Source organism: Xenopus tropicalis, chromosome 1, assembly GCF_000004195.4.
Source record: "Xenopus tropicalis strain Nigerian chromosome 1, UCB_Xtro_10.0, whole genome shotgun sequence".
NCBI lineage: Eukaryota > Metazoa > Chordata > Amphibia > Anura > Pipidae > Xenopus > Xenopus tropicalis.
This window is the reverse complement of record NC_030677.2, coordinates 191,641,476-191,663,210: the sequence shown is the minus strand read 5'-3', so window position 1 is coordinate 191,663,210 and position 21,735 is coordinate 191,641,476. Positions and strand designations below refer to the sequence as shown.

Sequence of the window (21,735 nt, the reverse complement as noted above, 5' to 3'; positions counted from 1 at the left end):
CCTCACTTGTACTGAGAGCTATCTCCCCTAACCCTGTATTCCCTCACTTGTACTGAGAGCTATCTCCCATACCCCTGTATTCCCTCACTTGTACTGAGAGCTATCTCCCCTACCCCTGTATTCCCTCACTTGTACTGAGAGCTATCTCCCCTACCCCTGTATTCCCTCACTTGTACTGAGAGCTATCACCCCTACCCCTGTATTCCCTCACTTGTACTGAGAGCTATCTCCCCTACCCCTGTATTCCCTCACTTGTACTGAGAGCTATCTCCCCTACCCCTGTATTCCCTCACTTGTACTGAGAGCTATCTCCCATACCCCTGTATTCCCTCACTTGTACTGAGAGCTATCTCCCCTACCCCTGTATTCCCTCACTTGTACTGAGAGCTATCTCCCATACCCCTGTATTCCCTCACTTGTACTGAGAGCTATCCCCCATACCCCTGTATTCCCTCACTTGTACTGAGAGCTACCTCCCCTACCCCTGTATTCCCTCACTTGTACTGAGAGCTATCTCCCCTACCCCTGTATTCCCTCACTTGTACTGAGAGCTACCTCCCCTACCCCTGTATTCCCTCACTTGTACTGAGAGCTATCTCCCCTACCCCTGTATTCCCTCACTTGTACTGAGAGCTATCTCCCCTACCCCTGTATTCCCTCACTTGTACTGAGAGCTACCTCCCCTACCCCTGTATTCCCTCACTTGTACTGAGAGCTATCTCCCCTACCCCTGTATTCCCTCACTTGTACTGAGAGCTACCTCCCCTACCCCTGTATTCCCTCACTTGTACTGAGAGCTATCTCCCATAACCCTGTATTCCCTCACTTGTACTGAGAGCTATCTCCCATAACCCTGTATTCCCTCACTTGTACTGAGAGCTATCTCCCATAACCCTGTATTCCCTCACTTGTACTGAGAGCTATCTCCCATACCCCTGTATTCCCTCACTTGTACTAAGAGCTATCTCCCATAACCCTGTATTCCCTCACTTGTACTGAGAGCTATCTCCCATAACCCTGTATTCCCTCACTTGTACTGAGAGCTATCTCCCCTACCCCTGTATTCCCTCACTTGTACTGAGAGCTATCTCCCCTACCCCTGTATTCCCTCACTTGTACTGAGAGCTATCTCCCATACCCCTGTATTCCCTCACTTGTACTGAGAGCTATCTCCCCTACCCCTGTATTCCCTCACTTGTACTGAGAGCTATCTCCCCTACCCCTGTATTCCCTCACTTGTACTGAGAGCTATCTCCCCTACCCCTGTATTCCCTCACTTGTACTGAGAGCTATCTCCCCTACCCCTGTATTCCCTCACTTGTACTGAGAGCTATCTCCCCTACCCCTGTATTCCCTCACTTGTACTGAGAGCTATCTCCCCTACCCCTGTATTCCCTCACTTGTACTGAGAGCTATCACCCCTACCCCTGTATTCCCTCACTTGTACTGAGAGCTATCTCCCCTACCCCTGTATTCCCTCACTTGTACTGAGAGCTATCTCCCCTACCCCTGTATTCCCTCACTTGTACTGAGAGCTATCTCCCCTACCCCTGTATTCCCTCACTTGTACTGAGAGCTATCTCCCATACCCCTGTATTCCCTCACTTGTACTGAGAACTATCTCCCCTACCCCTGTATTCCCTCACTTGTACTGAGAGCTATCTCCCATACCCCTGTATTCCCTCACTTGTACTGAGAGCTATCCCCCATACCCCTGTATTCCCTCACTTGTACTGAGAGCTACCTCCCCTACCCCTGTATTCCCTCACTTGTACTGAGAGCTACCTCCCCTACCCCTGTATTCCCTCACTTGTACTGAGAGCTACCTCCCCTACCCCTGTATTCCCTCACTTGTACTGAGAGCTATCTCCCCTACCCCTGTATTTCCTCACTTGTACTGAGAGCTATCTCCTCTACCCCTGTATTCCCTCACTTGAATCTAATTTATTAGCCAGAACAACTGATTCAGGGAGGGAATTCCACAACTTCACAGCTCTCACTGTAACAAACCCTTTCTAAATATTCGGACAATAAAGGAAAACTATACTCCCAGAATGAATACTTAACCAACAGACCGTTTATATTATGTTAAGTGACCTATTAAAGAATCTCACCAAACTGGAATAAATATATCAGTAAATGTTGTTTGTTTACATGTGTGCTCCCTCAGAGATCACTTGACCATTCATTGGCTGATGGGGCCTAGCATGTATGTCTGCCTTGGCTTGTTTGTGTGCACTGTGAATCCTATGATCCCAGGAGACGGCCTTTCATTCTTAAAATGACAATTTTCTATTTTCGAGTACCCAATAACACACTCTTATAAAAAAGTATATGTTTATGAAAATGGTTTATTTAGATGAAGCAGGGTTTTACATATGAGCTTGTTTATGCAATATACTGTATTTTATAGAGACCTACATTGTTTGGGGGTATAGTTTTCCATTAATTGGGCTGCAGAGTTTTGTGTCATTTGCAAACACTGATACATTACTTACCATACCTTCCCCTAAGTCATAAATTAATAACTAAGTTCAATAAAAGTGGACCCAATACAGAACCCCGAGGGTCACTTTGAGGGGCACTTTATCAAATGCTTTGGCAAAATCCAAATAGATCACATCTACTGCACCCCCACTGTCCAGCTTCTTACTTACCTCATCATAAAAAGACATGAAATTTGTCCTGCATGACCTGTTCTTCATAAAGCCATGCTGATTACTGCTCATAATGCCATTCTCCAGAACATCATTTTGTATGTGATCCCTTAACAAGCCGTAAAATAACTTGTCATCCACTGATGTCAAACTTACTGGCCTATAATTGTCAGGCTGAGAACGTGATCCCTTTTTAAATAAAGGAATGACAGCTTTCCCCCAATCCATAGGTACCATACCAAATGAAAACGAGTCTGAGAAAATCAGAAATAGAGGCCTGGCTAAAACTGAACTAAGCTTGCTCTGAATTACGGAAAGCCTGTCTCCCATAGACTCCATTTTAATCAAATAATATAGAATTTTAAAACTGATTTCCTTTTTCTCTGTAGTAATAAAACAGTACCTTGTAATTGATCCCAACAAAGATATAATTAATCCTTATTGGATGCAAAACAATCCTATGGGGTTTAATTGCTGTTTTATTCATTTTTTAGTAGACTTAAGGTATGGAGATCCAAATTACGGAAAGATCCCTTATCCGGAAAACCCTTGGTCCCGAGCATTCTGGATAATGGGTCCTATACCTGTACCTGAGGGTGTATTCCATTTGGCCCTGGTACCTTGTTCACATTAATTTTGAGTAACCCTCAATGTACCGTATCATGTATCAGCCACTGACTAGAGTGAGCTGAGCCAACAGTGCAGCTATTGGGTCTTGGCACTCTGGCTATTGTATACACTGAAGGAAAGAACTGATTAAGCACATTTGCCTTTCTGTATCAGTTATATCCATATTGTTACTATAAGTCAATGGGGCCACACTCTCAACCCATATCTTTTTACTATTATTTACTATTATTTATACTATTATTATACTTAAAAACTTTATGCTTCTAGATTTACTTCTTAGAGAAGAGGCAGGTGAGAGGCGTGTGCCAGGGGCATTGGCAGATATAATCCTGCACTGAATATACTTATTAGTATTACAACATTGAGATCTTATTATCACATTATGGGTCATTTACAACTGAGGCAACAGTATGCAAAGTGAAAAATGGCGCAATCTGCCATTTGTTGGTCTTTGCGCTTTCAAAGTGGTGGTGGATGCAGGCTGCAAGGGGGCCCTGTCCTTACTGTCTGCCCTATGGCATACATCTACAACTACAAGCACTGAGCTCGCCTGCACCATCCCATACTGCCAGGCCAGACACCAGCCTGAAGTACTCTCTGCAATGCAGGGGCAGGCCAAGCCGGTCAGCCACCTTACACCTGCACCTGTAATGACCCCCTGTTGGCACGCATGCGCAGTTCCGGGGGGTGCAATGCGATGGGTCATTGCCCCCGCCGCTAATGACAAGGGGGCAATGACAAAGGAGGAGGACTAGGGGTAGGCAGGAGAGGTTCCTGCCTGGTGCCCCCCAATCGTTGCGCCTTGGGCAGCTGCCTCTTCTGCCTACCCCTAGTTCCGGCCCTGCTGCAGTGGCACTAAGGAGGGGCCCATTCTTGCACCCCTTCAAGCTTTTGCTTTACTACTTAGTAAATAACCCTCTGTCCAAAATATGTTCATGTACCTCATTAAAGCCCCTCAATATACATGAGTCTATGGTGCCTGTTGGTGCACTAATTCTCAAGGCACTTTTTAAGTACCCATGTACACTAATGCGTAACAGAGAGAGAGCCAAAATGCAGTATTTATGTATATATATTCACATAGGTTAACCCTGTGCACTGGCACTTATTTCTACGTTATGATTATTAGTCATGAACTATACAAGTATGTCCCTTTTCAATGGGCTGTAAACCCAAATGCTACATTTATCTTGATGAAAAAATATTATTCTAAGCTTCTATCAAATATCCACGCATTACAAGTGGTTTTAAAGTTATTTGCGAATGCTACTACAGTTGACAGCAGTATCCATCTGCTCCTTGCCATTCTCTGCATTCTATGCAGCCTGCAAGGCATTGTGGGAAATCCTACCACAGAACTGTGCTTTATTATGGGCCTACAGGGGGTCAGTCTTGGCCTAAGTGTACTTGAAATGCCAGGGGCTATTTTCAGTCTCAGTCCACATCATTGGCCATGGTGCCATTAATTTCCCAGTTCACCAGCGATACCCAAATATTGTGCATGGAGCATCAGTGTTGTGATTTTCCCACTTACATTGGTCAGTGATGTTAAAACACACGCACATTATGTTTTTAACCTGATCTGGATGGTGGCTAAGGCGGATGTGTTGGGGCCCTTTCAAGACCCAGACCTACAAAATACCAGGGATTTTTACAAATAAAATGGAGTTTTTCATCAGTGCAGTAACCCATAACAACCAATATGCAATTAGTTTTGATCCAGCTAGAGCAGTTAGTTTCAGGTTATAGAAGGTGTGGTTGGTTGCTATGGATCACTACAGTGGGGTAAATATGCATCTGTCTTCATGGATTTCCCTTTAGATGTTCTCAACTTGAGCCCTCAGGGCCCCGCCTCAACGTTCTCGGCCTTGATACCATAGGAACAGGCAACTAACATATATGGACCTGCTACAATGAACTTATTGCCCACCATCAGCAACTCTATTTATTGTTTTATTTTTTTTTCCCTTCATTGTAAGGAAAATGTCTTTTGACATTCACAAAGTTTTGTGAGTATAACAGAAATTAGAGAAACAGATGCTCAGCAGGGGATTAAATACCGGGGGGGGGGGGGACATGGGCTGCTACTTTACAAGGGGTGCCCCCCCATGAAGTCCATTGGGCACAGTGAAAAATAGCTGCCATGATAGCCCCCATGGTAGGAGTAGGGGGGCAGTCATGCTGGGGCTCGCATGAAGCTAATTATGCTCACAATCAGCAGGCATGACTTGTGCGCGGCTGAGGAACCAATAACAGCACAAGTAAAATAAAGCAGTAGTAAAAAAAATATAAATCCAACATTAAAGGGGAACTAAAGCTCAACAAGAATTTAGATGTCCATACATGTCCAGGTTTAGCTGTGCATTTATGGTTTCTTGTATAATATGTGAGTGTTTGGTCCATGGGCCGATCAGTCAGGGTACCATACAGGTCAGCCTATAAATGGGCATTCTCTAAAGGGCATTTAATTGCTAGGTGCAGGGTGCAAAGCATATTTTTTTAGATGCAATTTACCAATTTTTTTCCCACAATGCAGTGTTTTTCCAAGAATTCCAGCATAAATGCCCCCCCCAGTTCTTGTGCCTGATGCATCAGAATACACAATTACATCATTACACAGGTGAGTTTGGCTGAATTGGACCCAAAATTCTTAGAGGCTTATCTATCAGAGTTTTAATGTGTGAATTTTAGAATTTTTTTTTTTTAGATGTATGTTTGCTTATTTCTTTAAAAATTTGTATCTAAAATACTTGTTTAAATAAAATGGAATGCATTGAATTCGTATTCTACGCATTGTTTTCAGTGGGTCTACAAACTCAAAAAAATTAGAGAAATTTGAAAAACTCAGATTTAAAAAATTGAATTACGTTTGTGTTTTTAAATTTAAAGCATTTGAATTTTGGAAGCCCTGATACTAATTAATGAGTTTTAGCGGAAAAAATTTCCAATTTCATCAAAAATTTGAATTCAAATGTTTATGAATCAGGCCCATAGAGTTGGGATTATGTAATTTTCGGCTGTACCCAGTGATGGGCCAAGCCCACCAGGCACCCTTGCCCCAACCTGGACGAATGTGCGCACTTGGCGACGCAGGGGGTTGTTTTGAGGTAAATAACGAGCAGGTGGTGGAGGACGAGGGCCCAGACTAGGGGGAGGCAGTCAGAAGAGGTTCCTAGCACCCCTCCACACCCACACACACCGGCCCTGGCTGTACCACACTAAAACATTTTAGTCATCATTTTAGTCATCAATCATTAGAGTGTGATTCCATTGATGCAGCCCAGTGAGTGCACCAACGCCGGATTTCAAATTATGTGACAGAGTGCCAGAGGGGCTGCTGTAAAATGCCATAAAGCCACTAGTTAGTGGGCTTGTCAGCTGTTTACCAGGGCCTATTCTGAATGCCAGTCTGGGCCTGTCAGTAGGTACATACCCGCAGAGGTGGGCAAAACAGAAGAAATAATGTTGTTAGGCTTTTGTGCTTATGGTGGGTGATCAGATTATGTGAATAGAGTGGCAGGGATTGCATGCAAGTGGAGAGTGGCAACAAGTGGTGTGAGCAGCAGTGGCGCCTACTGAGTGGGAAGGGCAGTGGGCTAGGGGTTTGGCATCTGGGCAACTATGTACTGTCCAAAGTGTGCACCTTTATGTGCATCTTGGGCACCAATACTGTGTCAGAAGCACACATATAGCCTATATTATGCCCAATGCATGTACCTACTATGGCAACATTTTGGTCAACATTGTATTTCCCTCATTCCCCGGTTGATGATTTATGATTTGCAGATATGGATGCACCAGCTGCTCTGCCATAGCTCCCAAATATCAAAGGCAGCAAAGAATCAAGTCCAAACCCTACCCTAACTGACTGGACAGAGCTGGGCTCTCAGGATAGGCTAGGGGAACAAACTGGCATTCTCCTGGCCATGCTGCCCCTGCCAGCCACTGCCTCTAACACTTCACTTTTTTCACAGCCAGTCCAGATAACACTGAAGTCTATGGGACTGGTTACACTAGCCTGGCGTTGCACCTGCCTTTCAGCACTTCATAATCGCACCACATGATGCTCTGCTGTGTGACAAAGAAGTTGTGAGGGAAAGCGATTTTTTTGTGTCATTTGACATAAAAAATGGAACAGAAATAATAATAATAATAATAATTAATATTACATATACACACAAACATGCCCCACATAGAACAACACTGCCCCCATCACTAGCAAGCCGCCAGCAGCTGGAGGGCCGCGGGTAGGGCATCCCTTTAGGATAGAGCATGGGAGAGCAGCAGGTGTCTCGGCAGCGGAAGGGTTAAGGCTGCTGCCCTGGAACTGGCCGGGCCACATGCCTGCCGTTGCCGCTGGTGACACAGGAGGGGCCGGCGCAGCACAAAGCGCAGGCAGTTGGTCAGTAAGCGCCAGAGGTGGCGCGATTCTCTGGTCAGTCTGTGGGCAGACAGTCCCCCCTCCTCTCCCCCCGGGGCCCCGCTGCTCCCGGCCCTTCCCCCTTGCGCTCTTTCCCCGCACATTGGCGCCCTCAGTGCCACTCCGGAGCCGCCGCCACCCGTTGCCATCTGCGCTACATCATTAGGGAAAGTGTACACAGAAACCAACGGCTCCCTCATTGCACCCTTTGCCTGCCAGTGATGTGCCCCTGGGCCAGGGACTTCCAGAACCACAGACAGCCAGAGGATACTGGGAAGACTAAGGACTGTAGTTCAGCCATCTTTATGTATAAGCAATGTACTAAATACCAGCATCCTAAGCCTTCTGTTAGAGACCCTCATGGAGCAGAAACCACAGCTAACCCCACTCTTGCAGTCATTCAAGGGAATGTCAGATCTGGTTACACAGCTGAATGTGGCCATACTCAGTAAGATTTCTTCACTTGGCAAAGTTGCCAAACTAGTGAATCTTTCCTGATATCCCCCCTTGGGTGGGCGACTTTGTGCTAATGCCAAAGGCCAAATTATGTAGGAATTATGAAAAGTTGGTGCAAAGGTCACATCAATGAGCTGATGAGGACCAAAAAATTAAACCTGCTCAATCAACACCTGGCTGATTTATGGGCAGATATCAATTGTGTAGGGCTGTCTGGGTTCCCCATACACAGGCAGATAAGCTGCCGAATCACTAAGGGCTGTGGCACACGGGGAGATTAGTCGCACACGACAAATCTCCCTTGTCGCGGGCGACTAATCTCCCTGATATGACATCCCACTGGGGAGAATGTAAATCGCTGGTGGGATGGCATACGCAGCATTGGCGATTTGCCGATATCGCTGAAGTTGCCTTGAGAGGAAACTTTGGCGATCGCGGCGCCACGTATGCCATCCCACCGGCAATTTACATTTGTCGCGGGCGACTAATCTCCCCATTAGTGATTCGGCAGCTTATCTGCCTGTGTATGGGGATTCCCGACATCCCTACACTATCTCCCCATGTGCCACAGCCCTAAATCAGCAGGTTAAATCTGCCAGTGTATGGCCACCTTAAGATATCATTAATACAAACAGCCATAGCATAGATGTGCCAAAGTGATATTTAGTGCTACCAAATATCAGCATAGCAGTGCAATTCAATGATAACAATTTGCATATAAAAATACCAGTGCAAAATACATACCAGGAGTTCAGAAATGAAAATAGAATAAGTGACTTAATGAGACAGAAAACCAAACTATTCATAGTAAATGTGAGGCAAAGAAACCTAACATCACCATGTGCAATACCAAGTGTCGGCTGGAGAGGTGTAAATGGCACCGCCATTGAACTCTGGAGCAGTGGAAATGAATCCTGTGGAGGGATAAATGACCATCTGGCAGTCTAACAGAAAAGTCTGGGCATGGCAGATGCCCACTACCTGCCTGAAATCATAATACCAATGGGAAAGTTTGGTAGAGAAGGAATAATGTCTTCCATTCTTTGGGCTAGGACCCCTGATTCCACTGGTATGAAACCTTAGAGCTATGTCGCACATTGCCAGGTCCATATTTATATATAGGCAGGCCCGGATCTGTGGCAAGGCCACAAAGGCCCGGGCTAGGGCGGCATAAATTTAGGGGCAGCATGCCACCCAGCCGCATGTAAATGTTGCTCACATATGGAATGTGCAAAAACGTCAGCGCAACCTCCCCCAGTGCTCCGTATGTAAGCTACAAGGACACGCATGTGTCAGAAATCCTGCGCTGAATGTACGCACCCATGGGCCTGTGCCTAGGGCGCCAAAAATCTAATGACAGAGCAGGGGGGTGCACTGTGAAAGTGACGTGACCCCATGGAAGCAGCACATAAAGTAACCACACTGCGCATGGCACCACTTCAAGAATATAGGGGGTGTATTTAGGTCTGGTGCCTGGGGTGGCACTGCGCACACAGGGCAGATCTAGGTACAACAATGCATGCTTTGACATTTTCAATTTGAAATTTGCCCCCAGTGTGCACGACAACTGATTGCTGTGCCTGTTGTGGTTCACTGTCGGTATAGAAGGAAGCAGATTTGTGGTTTCTCTGCCACATTACTGACACCAGTGGAGAAAACACCTTGTGGGACAAACAGTACACAAAGTGAGGTCGGTACAGAGGGGTTTGCTGATACTGGAATGGAAGAACGTGACTGGCCTGGACAGAATCCTGACCTCAATCCAAATGAACCCCTATGGGATGATTTGGAAGTCCAACTGTGAGCAAAACCTCAACATAAGTGCCCAGCCTTAATAATGCTCTTATGGCTGAATGGAAGCAAATCCCACCAACAATGTCCAACATCTAGTGGCTATTCATACATCAAAGGAACCAGCATCATTATAATGCTTAGGTATGGGAATGAGATGTTGGACAGGCAGGTAACCAGATAATTTTGGCCATATAGTGCATCTTCTACAGTATTTCTCAGCAGGGCTGGGCCAAGGTATTTTCACACCCCAGGCCAGTGCTTCAATCTGCGCCCCCCCCATAGTGCCACATTACCATTTACTACCCTACCATTTTACTATTTCGGTTTTTTAAAAAAAAATCTTGCAACACATTAATAAATGTAGTTTGTAATTTATGTAAATGGAAATATGCTGACATACAAAAGTAAGGTACAAAAACCAAATAGTCTTTTTTAGTGAAACAATATTTAAATATTGCCTATGACTATGTGTTGAAAGACATAAAAAGTGTCTTGATGTGCGCACCCATCGAAGAAATTGAACAATATTTAAATGAACAAAGTGTAAAGAAACCCCCAAACCTGTGACAGCATCTAGCATCAGTATTCAGTGCAGCCACATGAAATATTTATTTAGCCCCCACTTCCTGCTCCTGTGTACCTTTCAATCTTAGTCTGGGCCTGATGTGTGCCCCTAATCTGTTCCTACACCCAGCATTGATAAGCAAAGGTACAGAAAGTTGCCCAGTCTGATCTACTGAGCTCTCTGTGCTTCAAGGTCCAGATAAACAGATTAATCTGCTCAAGCTTGTGCATATTCCAATATGTACAAATTGGTAAATTAGTCTGATTTGAGAGCTGGAAGTTCACCACTGCTCCTTCCCAGTGAGCCTAGCAACCACCCTTGCCTTCCCCAGCACCAGTGAGCCTAGCAACCACCCTTGCCTTCCCCAGCACCAGTTAGCCAAGCAACCACCCTTGCCTTCCCCAGCACCAGTGAGCCTAGCAGATGTATTGCTGGCAAGGTTCCAGGCAAGACAGAACATGGTCACCTTTACTGAGCAATAGGTGCCAACAATAATACTCTAGGCATCAAGCAATATTTCTTGGTTAACGGAATATGCTTCCAGATGTCCAATGGGGGTTTAAAGGAGGTAACATAGTAACATAGTAAGTTGGGTTGAAAAAAGACATACGTCCATCAAGTTCAACCATAATGCCTATATATAACCTGCCTAACTACTAGTTGATCCAGAGGAAGGCAAAAAAACCCCATCTGAAGCCTCTCTAATTTGCCACAGAGGGGAAAAAATTCCTTCCTGACTCCAAGATGGCAATCGGACCAGTCCCTGGATCAACTAGTACTAAGAGCTATCTCCCATAACCCTGTATTCCCTCACTTGCTAAGAATCCATCCAGCCCCTTCTTAAAGTTATATAATGTATCAGCCAGCACGACTGATTCGGGGAGGGAATTCCAGAACCTCACAGCTCTCACTGTAAAAAATCCTTTCCGAATGTTTAAATGGAACCTCCCTTCTTCTAAACGGAGTGGGTGCCCTCGTGTCCGTTGGAAGGACCTACTGGTAAATAAAACATTAGAAAGGTTATTATATGATCCCTTTATATATTTATACATAGTTATCATGTCACCTCTTAAGCGCCTCTTCTCCAGTGTAAACAGACCCAACTTGGCCAGTCTTTCTTCATAACTGAAACTTTCCATACCCTTTACCAGCTTAGTTGCCCTTCTCTGGACCCTCTCTAACTCAATAATGTCCCGTTTGAGCACTGGAGACCAAAACTGAACAGCATATTCTAGATGGGGCCTTACCAGCGCTCTGTAAAGGGGAAGAATAACCCCCTCCTCCCGTGAATCTATACCCCTTTTAATACAGCTCAAAACCTTGTTTGCCCTTGCAGCTGCTGCCTGGCATTGCTTGCTACAGCCAAGTTTATTATCTACAAGGACTCCAAGGTCCTTCTCCATTATGGATTTGCCTAGTGCAGTCCCATTAAGGGTATACGGGGCTTGCATATTTTTACATCACAGGTGCATGACCTTACATTTATCCACATTAAATCTCATCTGCCACTTAGCTGCCCAGATTGCCAGTTGGTCAAGATCCTGCTGCAGGGATGTCACATCCTGGATAGAATTGACTGGTCTGCAGAGTTTTGTGTCATCTGCAAACACTGATACATTACTCATAATACCCTCCCCTAAGTCATTTATGAACAAATTAAACAAAAGTGGACCCAGTACAGAACCCTGAGGGACCCCACTGAGGACCTTATTCCAAGTAGAGAATGTACCATTAACAACCACCCTCTGTACCCGATCCTGTAGCCAGTTTTCTATCCATGTGCAAACGACTTCACTAAGACCAATAGACCTTAGCTTAGAAAGCAGTCGTTTGTGGGGAACGGTATCAAATGCTTTGGCAAAATCCAAATAGATGATATCTACTGCATCCCCACTGTCCAGCTTCTTACTTACCTCATCATAAAAAGCAATTAAATTGGTCTGACATGACCTGTCCTTCATAAAGCCATGCTGATTACTGCTCATAATGGCATTCTCCACTACATAATTTTGAATGTGATCCCTTAACAAGCCTTCAAATAACTTGCCCACCACGGATGTCAAACTTACTCCCTTTTTAAATATGGGAATGACATTCGCCTTCTTCCAATCCCTAGGTACCATACCTGATGAAAGAGAGTCTGAGAATATCAGAAACAAGGGCCACTGCAATTCTGCCCCTAGCTCTCTCAGTACCCGAGGGTGTATTCCATCTGGCCCAGGTGCCTTGTTTACATTTATCGTGTGTAACCCTTTAAGCACCATATCCTGTGCCAACCACTGTGTAGTTGGAGCTGAGGCAACAGTGCAGCTATTGGGTGGGACTTGGCCCACTGGCTCCTCTACTGTATACACAGAAGAAAAGAACTGGTTAAGCACATCTGCCTTTTCTGTATCCGCTGTAACCATATTGTTATTATAACTCAATGGGGCCACACCCTCAACCTGCATCTTTTTACTATTAATATACTTAAAAAACTTTTTGGGGTTAGTCTTGGCCTCGCCCGCGATGCGCTCCTCATTTTCTATCTTTGCCTTCCGGATTGCTGTTTTACAACACTTGTTATAGTGTTTATAATCATTAAACGCAGCTACTGTCCCCTCTGACTTATATTTCTTAAAAGCTTTCCTTTTTCTCCCTATTAACTTCTTTACCTCAGAGTTAAGCCACATAGGGTGATTCTTAACACTTCTACTTTTTCTTATTAATGGAATAAATTGAGAACAGTAATGATTTAATATCATTTTAAATGACAACCATTTCTGCTCTGTATTTTTATCAGAAAACATAATGCCCCAATCTATGCCCTGAAGCGCTGCCCTTAAGGAGCTAAAATTTGCCTTCCTAAAATTCATTGTCTTTGTTGCCCCCGTGTAAATTTGTTTCCTGCACCAAACATTAAATGAAATAACATTATGGTCACTATTGCCCAGGGGTTCAACCACTTGCACATTTGCTATACGTTCTGGGTCATTAGAGATCACTAGATCTAGTATAGCATGGTTCCTGGTTGGCTCCTCAACAACTTGTGACATAAAGTTGTCATGCAGCAAGTTTATAAACTTGTTCCCATTTACTGTCCTGGCAGTACTATTGCCCCAGTTGCAGAATAGGTGTAAACTATCCTGTACTACTAAGTTCTATCCGTGTCCCCCTGCAGTTGTGCCACTGCATTGGTGCCCAACCCCGCTTACAAGCAAAGAAAGATGGTCTTTCCCCTTAGCACTGAGCAGATACAATTAGGTAGACTTGTACCCTGCACCCATGGTAAATACAATGTTTAGAATGAATGCTCCACTTACAAAAAGCCCTAATATTATAGGGCTTCATGAGGTGAAGCTGGTTTCTGATGGTGACCTTAATGATGGCTACCAAGGGACAGTGTGTGCTGGTAGTACTGGTATGGGATCTATTATCCAGAATGCTTCGGACGTGGAAAGGGGTTTTCCTGTAATTTAGATAACCATACAATAAAGGAAAAAAGATCATATGTATAACCCTGCTTCATCTTAATAAACCATTTACATAAAAATATACTTTTTAAGTAGTATGTGCCATTGGGTAATCCTAAATAGAAAACTGCCATTTTAAGAATTAAGGGTCGCCTCCTGGTATCATAGGCGTCACAGTGCACACAAACAAGCCAAGACACACATACATGCTAGGCCCCATCAGCCAATGAATGGACAGAGTTCTGCCTTTTGCTCCCACACTACTTCCTGTTACAGTCAGAGCTGCATTATTTCCTGTCAGCTGATCTCTGAGGGAGCACACAGCCCATCACTAAATGGTGGATCAAGGGAAAGGATGTACAAGGGCAATATTTACTGATATATATTCTTTATGTCTACTTAAAATCATTTAAACATGGAATAAACCCAAAAGGATTGCTTTGGCACCAATATGGCTTCATGCATTTTAGTTACCATCAAATACAAGGTACTTTTTATTATTAGAGTCAGGGTCATTACTGGTGTAGCACACAGACACATGGGTCAGCAATATGAATGCTCAGCTGCCAGGGAATTTAAGTCAATAGGATGCACAGGTGAAAAAAGTGCTAGGGCTATAAAGGCATAGCAAATTCTGATTAACCCCTTGAGGAAGTGCAACAACCAAGATACCCCAGTCCTATCAGCAGGCGCTTCCTATACACCTGAACAGGAAATGCATCACTCTATGACAATGCAGGAGAGCTTGAAGCTGACTTACATATACAAACGATACTTAGGGATATGCCATAGTGCAGTGTAGAGTAGATTTAGTAATCCTCAGCAACCAATCAGTAGTTACCCTACTGCCGTCCGAATATCCAAAGCAATAGCCAACACTGGTGATTAGGCTTAGGTGATCTATCCTGTTATAACTCATTTCCTCATATGGAAATTATGTAGTCATGTGAGCAAAATTTGCTCCATTCCAGAAACCTGGTTCAAATTTGGTTTAATGGAAGTAGTGGCAAGCCAAAAGAAATGCACATCATTGTTTTTTCATTGTTAGAGATTCAGTAATTCAGAATAAAGGGCAAGTAAACACAAAATAGAAGGTAAATAATATAATATGTACTGTAATTCTAAGCACCTTTCCAAATATCCCTTTCTGAACAGCTGGTCCTGTCCTAATAGCTGGGCTTTGTTACACTGCTTCAAAAGTGAGAACCACCAAGGGAAAGAATAAAAAGGGACAGATATACATTGTAATTAATGTAATTCTATTGGAAATTTGCATATAACAGCATTTCTGTTCATTGTCCAAACTTTGAGCAGTTTACGTCCACCTTTAAAATAGATTTTGGCAGAAATTCAAACCCAATGAAATAAGCTCTTATTTAAAAAAAAAAAAAAAAAAAAGATAGATATAGATTTACTTCCTATTTTAATCAAAACACAGACTGGGAAGCACACACATGTTAAACATTTTAATCAAGTAGAACAATCTTCATATCCATATCAGCACCTCCTGGCCGCTCATAAGCCAACGCAGCGCATGTACCAGATTATGTACAGTATATACAAATAACACAGAGTGGCGTAACCAAAGGTTATCAGTGCAAACCATTATTAAACACAACAGCAGTAAAACATTTAGTTTCTAGTAAAGTTTAGAATATAAATATTGCACTAAAAATAAATTAAGCTAGTTGCATTAAAAAACAACAAATTCAAGTCTTTAGTTAAAAGGCAATACTGCTAGACGAGGATACCTTCAATTAATATTTATGATATAAGTACTTCATTGTATTAATGCCCCTGAAATGGTTAAATTATCCTTGAGGAACACATAGCAGCACTTTACTAAGAGGGTCATGTTAGCTTGCTAAGGTTTAGCTTTAGCTTCACACAAAATGGAAATCAGTCTCAGAAGGTAAAGAGAGTCCCATCAGCTCAGTTTTCCACTTTGATACTCCTGACAGCAAACTGACTTGGCAGCAGGCGATGCAAGGAGTCTTGGTTTAAGGAGACAAGTAAGTCTATCTTGCCCACACACTCCTGTATTAAGCTCTCCTGATAGCCACTGACCCGCACACTGATTGGGTTCCTGTGGCACAGCATACGCTCAGCTATTTCCAGGCAACACACAGCCATGAGGGATGGAGGGTAGGAGTTGAAAGCATAATCTGCCAGGCTCAGTTCTGCAATGCCTCTAGCAACAGTTAGGGACTTGGTGGCTTCACTCAGCTCGGTGTCAGAGGATTCCATACTGGTCACTCTCAGAAGAGAGAAGTGCTGCAGAAAGAAGTTTATAGTGGGGGCTCCAAGTCGGAAGTGCAGCTTGAGAAGGATGATGCACTCCAAATTGCACAACTGCTCCCTGGAAAAAGCATCACAGCACAGAGCGAGCAGCTGTTTCACACGTGGGGGCCGGGTCTCCACCTGAAAAATTACAGCATAACATTAAATGATACAATAATAGCAACAATGCAGGATCTGTATGGCCTTTCTACCCAATGGAAATAACAAGGGCACTACCATGTCTTAGAGACAATGATGAACATGATTGCTCTGTGAATCCTGGAAAGTATTCTGCCATTTCCCCTAAATATTGGGGCATTGGTTTAATGTGTTTGTGTGTGATATTTTATTTTACTTCAGCAGAACAAGAAGTATTTCCATTCCCACACAATAAATATTAACATGCAGGTAATAAAGGTTCTCTATATAAGATAACCTACAGTCATTAGTATAACAGAATATAGAACAGTGCAGCCTATATACTATGCCTAAAGGACATGGAAACCTAAAATCACTAAGGGGTGCCAAGTTGTTGGCCAATTACCGCTCCCCTTAGCACCAGCCCTGAATACTTTCTACCCAGTGCTGTGCCACCATCTTTATCCAGCCTCCCTGTTATTATCTGGCCACCCAGAACAAGCATTGTACTGTGCATGTACCCTTCTAGAATCGGCACAGGGGATACCTGAGAGGTCAGAAAAAGATGGTGCCTGATACTCAGCATAAAGTACACAGGGCTGGTGATTTTTATTGTTTAATAACAAGAGCTCCAGTTCTGGGTAGGAGGTGGACTAGATTTGCTGAAGGGTGGCCTAACAGCTTGCTCCCAAGTGATTCTAGGTTTCCTTTTCCTTTAAATAAGTGTGTTACTGACTAGGTGGCAAGGTGGAACCAACCTATGACCAAAAGTAACTAGTTAGGACTGCTATACAGCAACCATTCCAAAATAGAATGTACTTATCCAAGCAGAGACAGCAAACCATTTAAGTGCAAGTAAATCATCTCAGAATGCAGCACTTTGTTATGGTTCCCATCAGCACCAGGACAGATTTGGCAGCAGATGGAGAGCTTCAATTTCTACACAGCTAATCTCCCCAGGGATCAGTAAGAAGAAAGGTTCTATAGTAGAAGGGTTTAACCAGATGAAACACAGTAATTATGCCCCGGGGTAAGTACGTACCTGCTTGCATGCAATAAGGAGAGAAGTGACACCCACAAGCTGGAAGCAGTCGGATGCAACTGGCGTGCAGGCGAGGAATCTGTCCAAGATACTGACTGCGAGGCAAAGGGATTCAAAGCCAAGTTTAAGGTGTCGGTGTACAGGGATCAGCCAGCTGATGAGTCTACAGCGAGACTCTGCCTTTATCTGTGAATGAAACATAAATAATACGATTAAATTCAGCCCCACTGACCTACTACTCATACACTGGACTTCCTGCCTAGTTGTTACACAGAGAATCCGGAAATGCAGAATCAGTAAGATACAGGGGCAAACTGCAGCCCTCCCAACCTCAACTTCCAGTACTCCCAAAATCACAATGCTGATAGCTGCAGTCTTGCAGAATACAGGGACCAGGATTAGAGTTCCCAGAGCACTGGGACAATCTGGCTGAATAACAGCTGGGGGGCACCAGCTTGAATCCCCTATTCTGGAATATACTAAAATGACCTGCTAATTCTGACTCAGCAGAATGCAGTCGATTTGCTGAAGGAGTGGGTCAGTAACCTGCAGCTGCCCAGTATTAGCTGACTATAGCTTGCAGCAGTCACTGTGTGTGCAGGGAATAGCTGATGGCTCTAAGGGCTCCTCAACTGGGGGGTTTTTTGCATACAGAGAGACAATGCAATGCTAAGCAACCTTCTGACTACTGAAACAATGTAGCAGAAGCAGGTCAGTGGGGGGAACTGAATGGTGCTACATTATTTCGGGAGTCAGAAGCAGAGACAGTAGGGAGAAGCCTACCTGGGGCTGATGAGCCAAGCAATCCACTGTAAGGAACTTGTCTTCCAGGCTTTTGTTGAACAGGTAGCAGCCCTCCCCATAGTCCCGGAAGCTCTGCAGGCCGAGTCTATCGGACATGGGGGGGCAGGTGTCCCAGGGCTCATAGGTCGGACAGGGGGCGACTGGGGAAGGGCTCGGAGTCTCATACAGATCGGCCACCCCGGAATCGCAGCTCCTCAGCTCCAGTCTCTGCTTCCTGTGCCGGGAATACTTGGCTCTCTTGGTCCCCTCTCCTCTGTCACCCGGTGTGGCGTCCCCCGGGGATACACTGTCCCTTTTCCTTTTGCCGGAGTCTAATGGCGCTCCCAGCAGCCGCTCCTCCGTACATCTCATGCTACAGGTCACCATGTTCAGTCTGTGCCCTCCGCTCACTTACACATCCCAAGCCCGTCTGCCTGACTCCGCCAGTCCCCTCATTCTAATATCCAGCTGTGCTCACTGCTGATTGGTCGGGGGAAGGGAACCTCTGTTGCGTGACGTCAAGAGGAAACTTTTCCCGGCGAAAGTACCGCTCGCTAAGAAGAAGCTCCCAGCAACTCCCGGCAATTCCCGCTGCGCCACAGGAGCGCGCCTGCCGGTTGCCATGGTAATGGGTTCTTCAGGTGCAGCAGCTCTGGCCCTGGGCTAGGGAACTCGGGGCGCTTGCCTCAGGATTCAGCCAGGGAGCTGGTCTTTTCTTTGCTAATTCAAAGCAATAGTTAATATACAAAGGATCAGCAGATTTATTGTCGCCAGTGATCCGCCATATTGTCACCCTCACAGAAGTTAGAGGCAGGTCTGGGAGTGAAAATAGGCCCTTGTATTATAAGTACACAGAGACCCAACAACGACCTTCCGTGGCCTCTCACAGCGGCTCCTCTGGCATTAGCCACAAGCCACAGTTTGCCAGTCCGGGCCCGGTTAGCAGTCTGACTCATTACTGGCACCACAGGGAGGCAGCTGCTCATTTCTAGCTATATAGCTACTGTCCCAAATAGATGTAACTTGGCCCCATGATATTAGTTTTATCTGTTTCACAAATTTATATTAAAATACTAATTAATTAGGACCACTGAGCTCTTTATACTCTTGCCCCCACTCCCCTCAGCCACAAGGTCTGCATTCTCTTTGGTTAATGACAGTCTATGGCTGAGGGCACACAGCAGTCTGATTGAAGCCCCTATGAACACTCAGGAGCAGCTGCCACAGTGTTTCCATAAGACCAGGAGTGGGTACAGATGGGCAGGGATGCTTTGGCAGTTTTCTGCCAGATGGCAATAGCAGTCAAACACCCCTGTGCCAGGGCTTAGGGCACACTGTGCTGATGATCTGCTTGTGTTTTGTACATAAAGTGGATCCTTTCCCATCCCATGTTCTGTGTAACTCCACTGACCCACACAGCGTTGGCCTGTGTGCCCATGCACGCCTCAGATTTAGTGTGAAAGTATTAATTTTCTCATCCATATCTATCCAATCTATTTGTCTGCACCCAGGCCAATACTGTGTGGGTCAGTGGCATTACATGAAGAAGCAAGTCTGCTTTTCTCCACCTGCACACAAAACACTTGCACAGAAATGCAGATGATAAGCCCCATGTACCCTTAGCCTTACAGATGATTTGTTATATTCTTATATGATATGGGGGATGTGACTACATTTCCTAGCACTCACATTTAATCACAACTTTACTGGAGGCCTGAACTGCATTGGGTGGAGGTTAAGAGCAGGGTGCTGAGGTGCCTCACACACCTGCTGCAAGAGGCTACTGTATGCCTGGCTATTTTGTTTTTTTTTTCACTATGCCATGGGTGGGAGGCCAGTGCCTCCTCTTTCTCTAATCAGATGTGGCTCTGGGGTACCACAGTGAGCTCAGTAATGTAAAACAATGCCATTAAGTAATTTACAGTCAGAGGAGCAGTGCCACCATGTACTAAGCTACAGCATTCTGTGGGGAGCAGTGCCACCATGTACTAAGCTACAGCATTCTGTGGGGAGCAGTGCCACCATGTACTAAGCTACAGCATTCTGTGGGGAGCAGTGCCACCATGTACTAAGCTACAGCATTCTGTGGGGAGCAGTGCCACAAGGTCACAGCCAGGGGGAATTAGTGACACCAAGTTACCTGTACCCAGGGGGAGGGATACTGCCAAATATAGACTGGAGTGAACTAACCCACTGAGTTACCTGTAGCCTGGGGACAGCTGCTACCAGGTCTGGTTAAAAATTTAAAAATAGGCCCTGGCATTCCAAGTACACAGAGGACCAAACAGGTCTCCAGAGCCCAGTAATAGTGACTGTCTATGGCATCTTACAGCAGCTCCTCTGGCATTAGCCGCAATCAACATATTGCCAGTCCGGGCCTGGCTGCTACCAAGTAACCTTCACCCATAGGGGAATAATAAGTAGCCTAACTAAAACACCATTGCCCACCAGTACTACCTTGGGTTATACCTACCATATTTAGTTCTGAGACATTCAGTTTGCACCATACAGCCCTGCAGCCTGCATTTAATAGAAGAGCCCCTGGTTATCCACTGGTCTGGTAGTTCCATTTGACAAAGCAGAAAGAAGAACACATTGGGCACAAGCACCTCTTTCAAAATCAGGCAAAATAGACACACAGGGAATGAACATATAAATGTATCAGTTTCAGTCATGCCGTGATCATTCTACACATAATGGAGTGCAGGAAGTGCAGCTGCAGGAGTCCTATTGTAATACCAACTGTTGGCCCCCAGGTAAGTACTGCTTTTTATTTTTTTGCAGATCGGTGAAGTTAACCCAGTATCATATTATCATCCATTTATTGGAATTTATTTACTTTTTAGAGACTGTCATTATATATATTTAAAAAAAATATATATATATATCAGTGCTGCTAGTACAATGTTTAAGCATTGCAGAACCCACTTACCACATTTTAACACTGTTGTATAAATGCTGGCTGATCAAGTAGAAAGCAATTGCAATAGACACTAGTTACAAAAAGGCTCCTGAGGTTTGACTTTCTCTAAAAAAAAACTTAGTTCTTTTAACAATATTCTTAATTCTAAGTTAGATTGTCACATTTTTTGTTTTCATGGATAAAGCTGCCTGAAAAGCACTCAATATGCACCCCCTCCCCCAGTTGAACAGGAAATGCATTTAAAGTGCCAGTACTGGAGGTTTTTAGCCTAAATATGTACAATTTTACTAAAGCATTTAACCCATTTCTTGCCTTCAGTCAACCACTATAAATGCAAATATGCGCCAAGTGCACAGAGCAGTGCTTCTTTGTATATTAACCCTGCAAGTACCATGGCCATGCCATATTGTTACCTTTCTAGCAGAAGTTTACTGGCCTGTCTGGAGGCATGCCTGCAATGGGGTGGGATCGAGGCGTTGAAGGCTCAGAATTGTGATGTCAGTGGGGCGGAGTCATGATGTTAAGGTGACAGAGTTGTGTCATCATGCATGGAATCAGCTGGGGATTTGGTAAGCATAGGAACTAGGACAGGGTG

At 44.6% G+C, this 21,735-nt stretch overlaps 1 protein-coding gene across 1 annotated transcript; it reads right to left on the bottom strand.

Annotated features, from left to right (window-relative positions):
* Positions 1-15,427: 15,427 nt before the first annotated feature.
* Positions 15,428-18,632, bottom strand: ccno (cyclin O). Its single transcript, NM_213672.1, is given in 3 exon segments — positions 15,428-16,395; positions 17,435-17,620; positions 18,218-18,632. Coding segments are annotated over 3 exon segments (1,062 nt in total). The 5' UTR covers positions 18,605-18,632; the 3' UTR covers positions 15,428-15,906.
* Between the last annotated feature and the right edge of the window lie 3,103 nt (positions 18,633-21,735).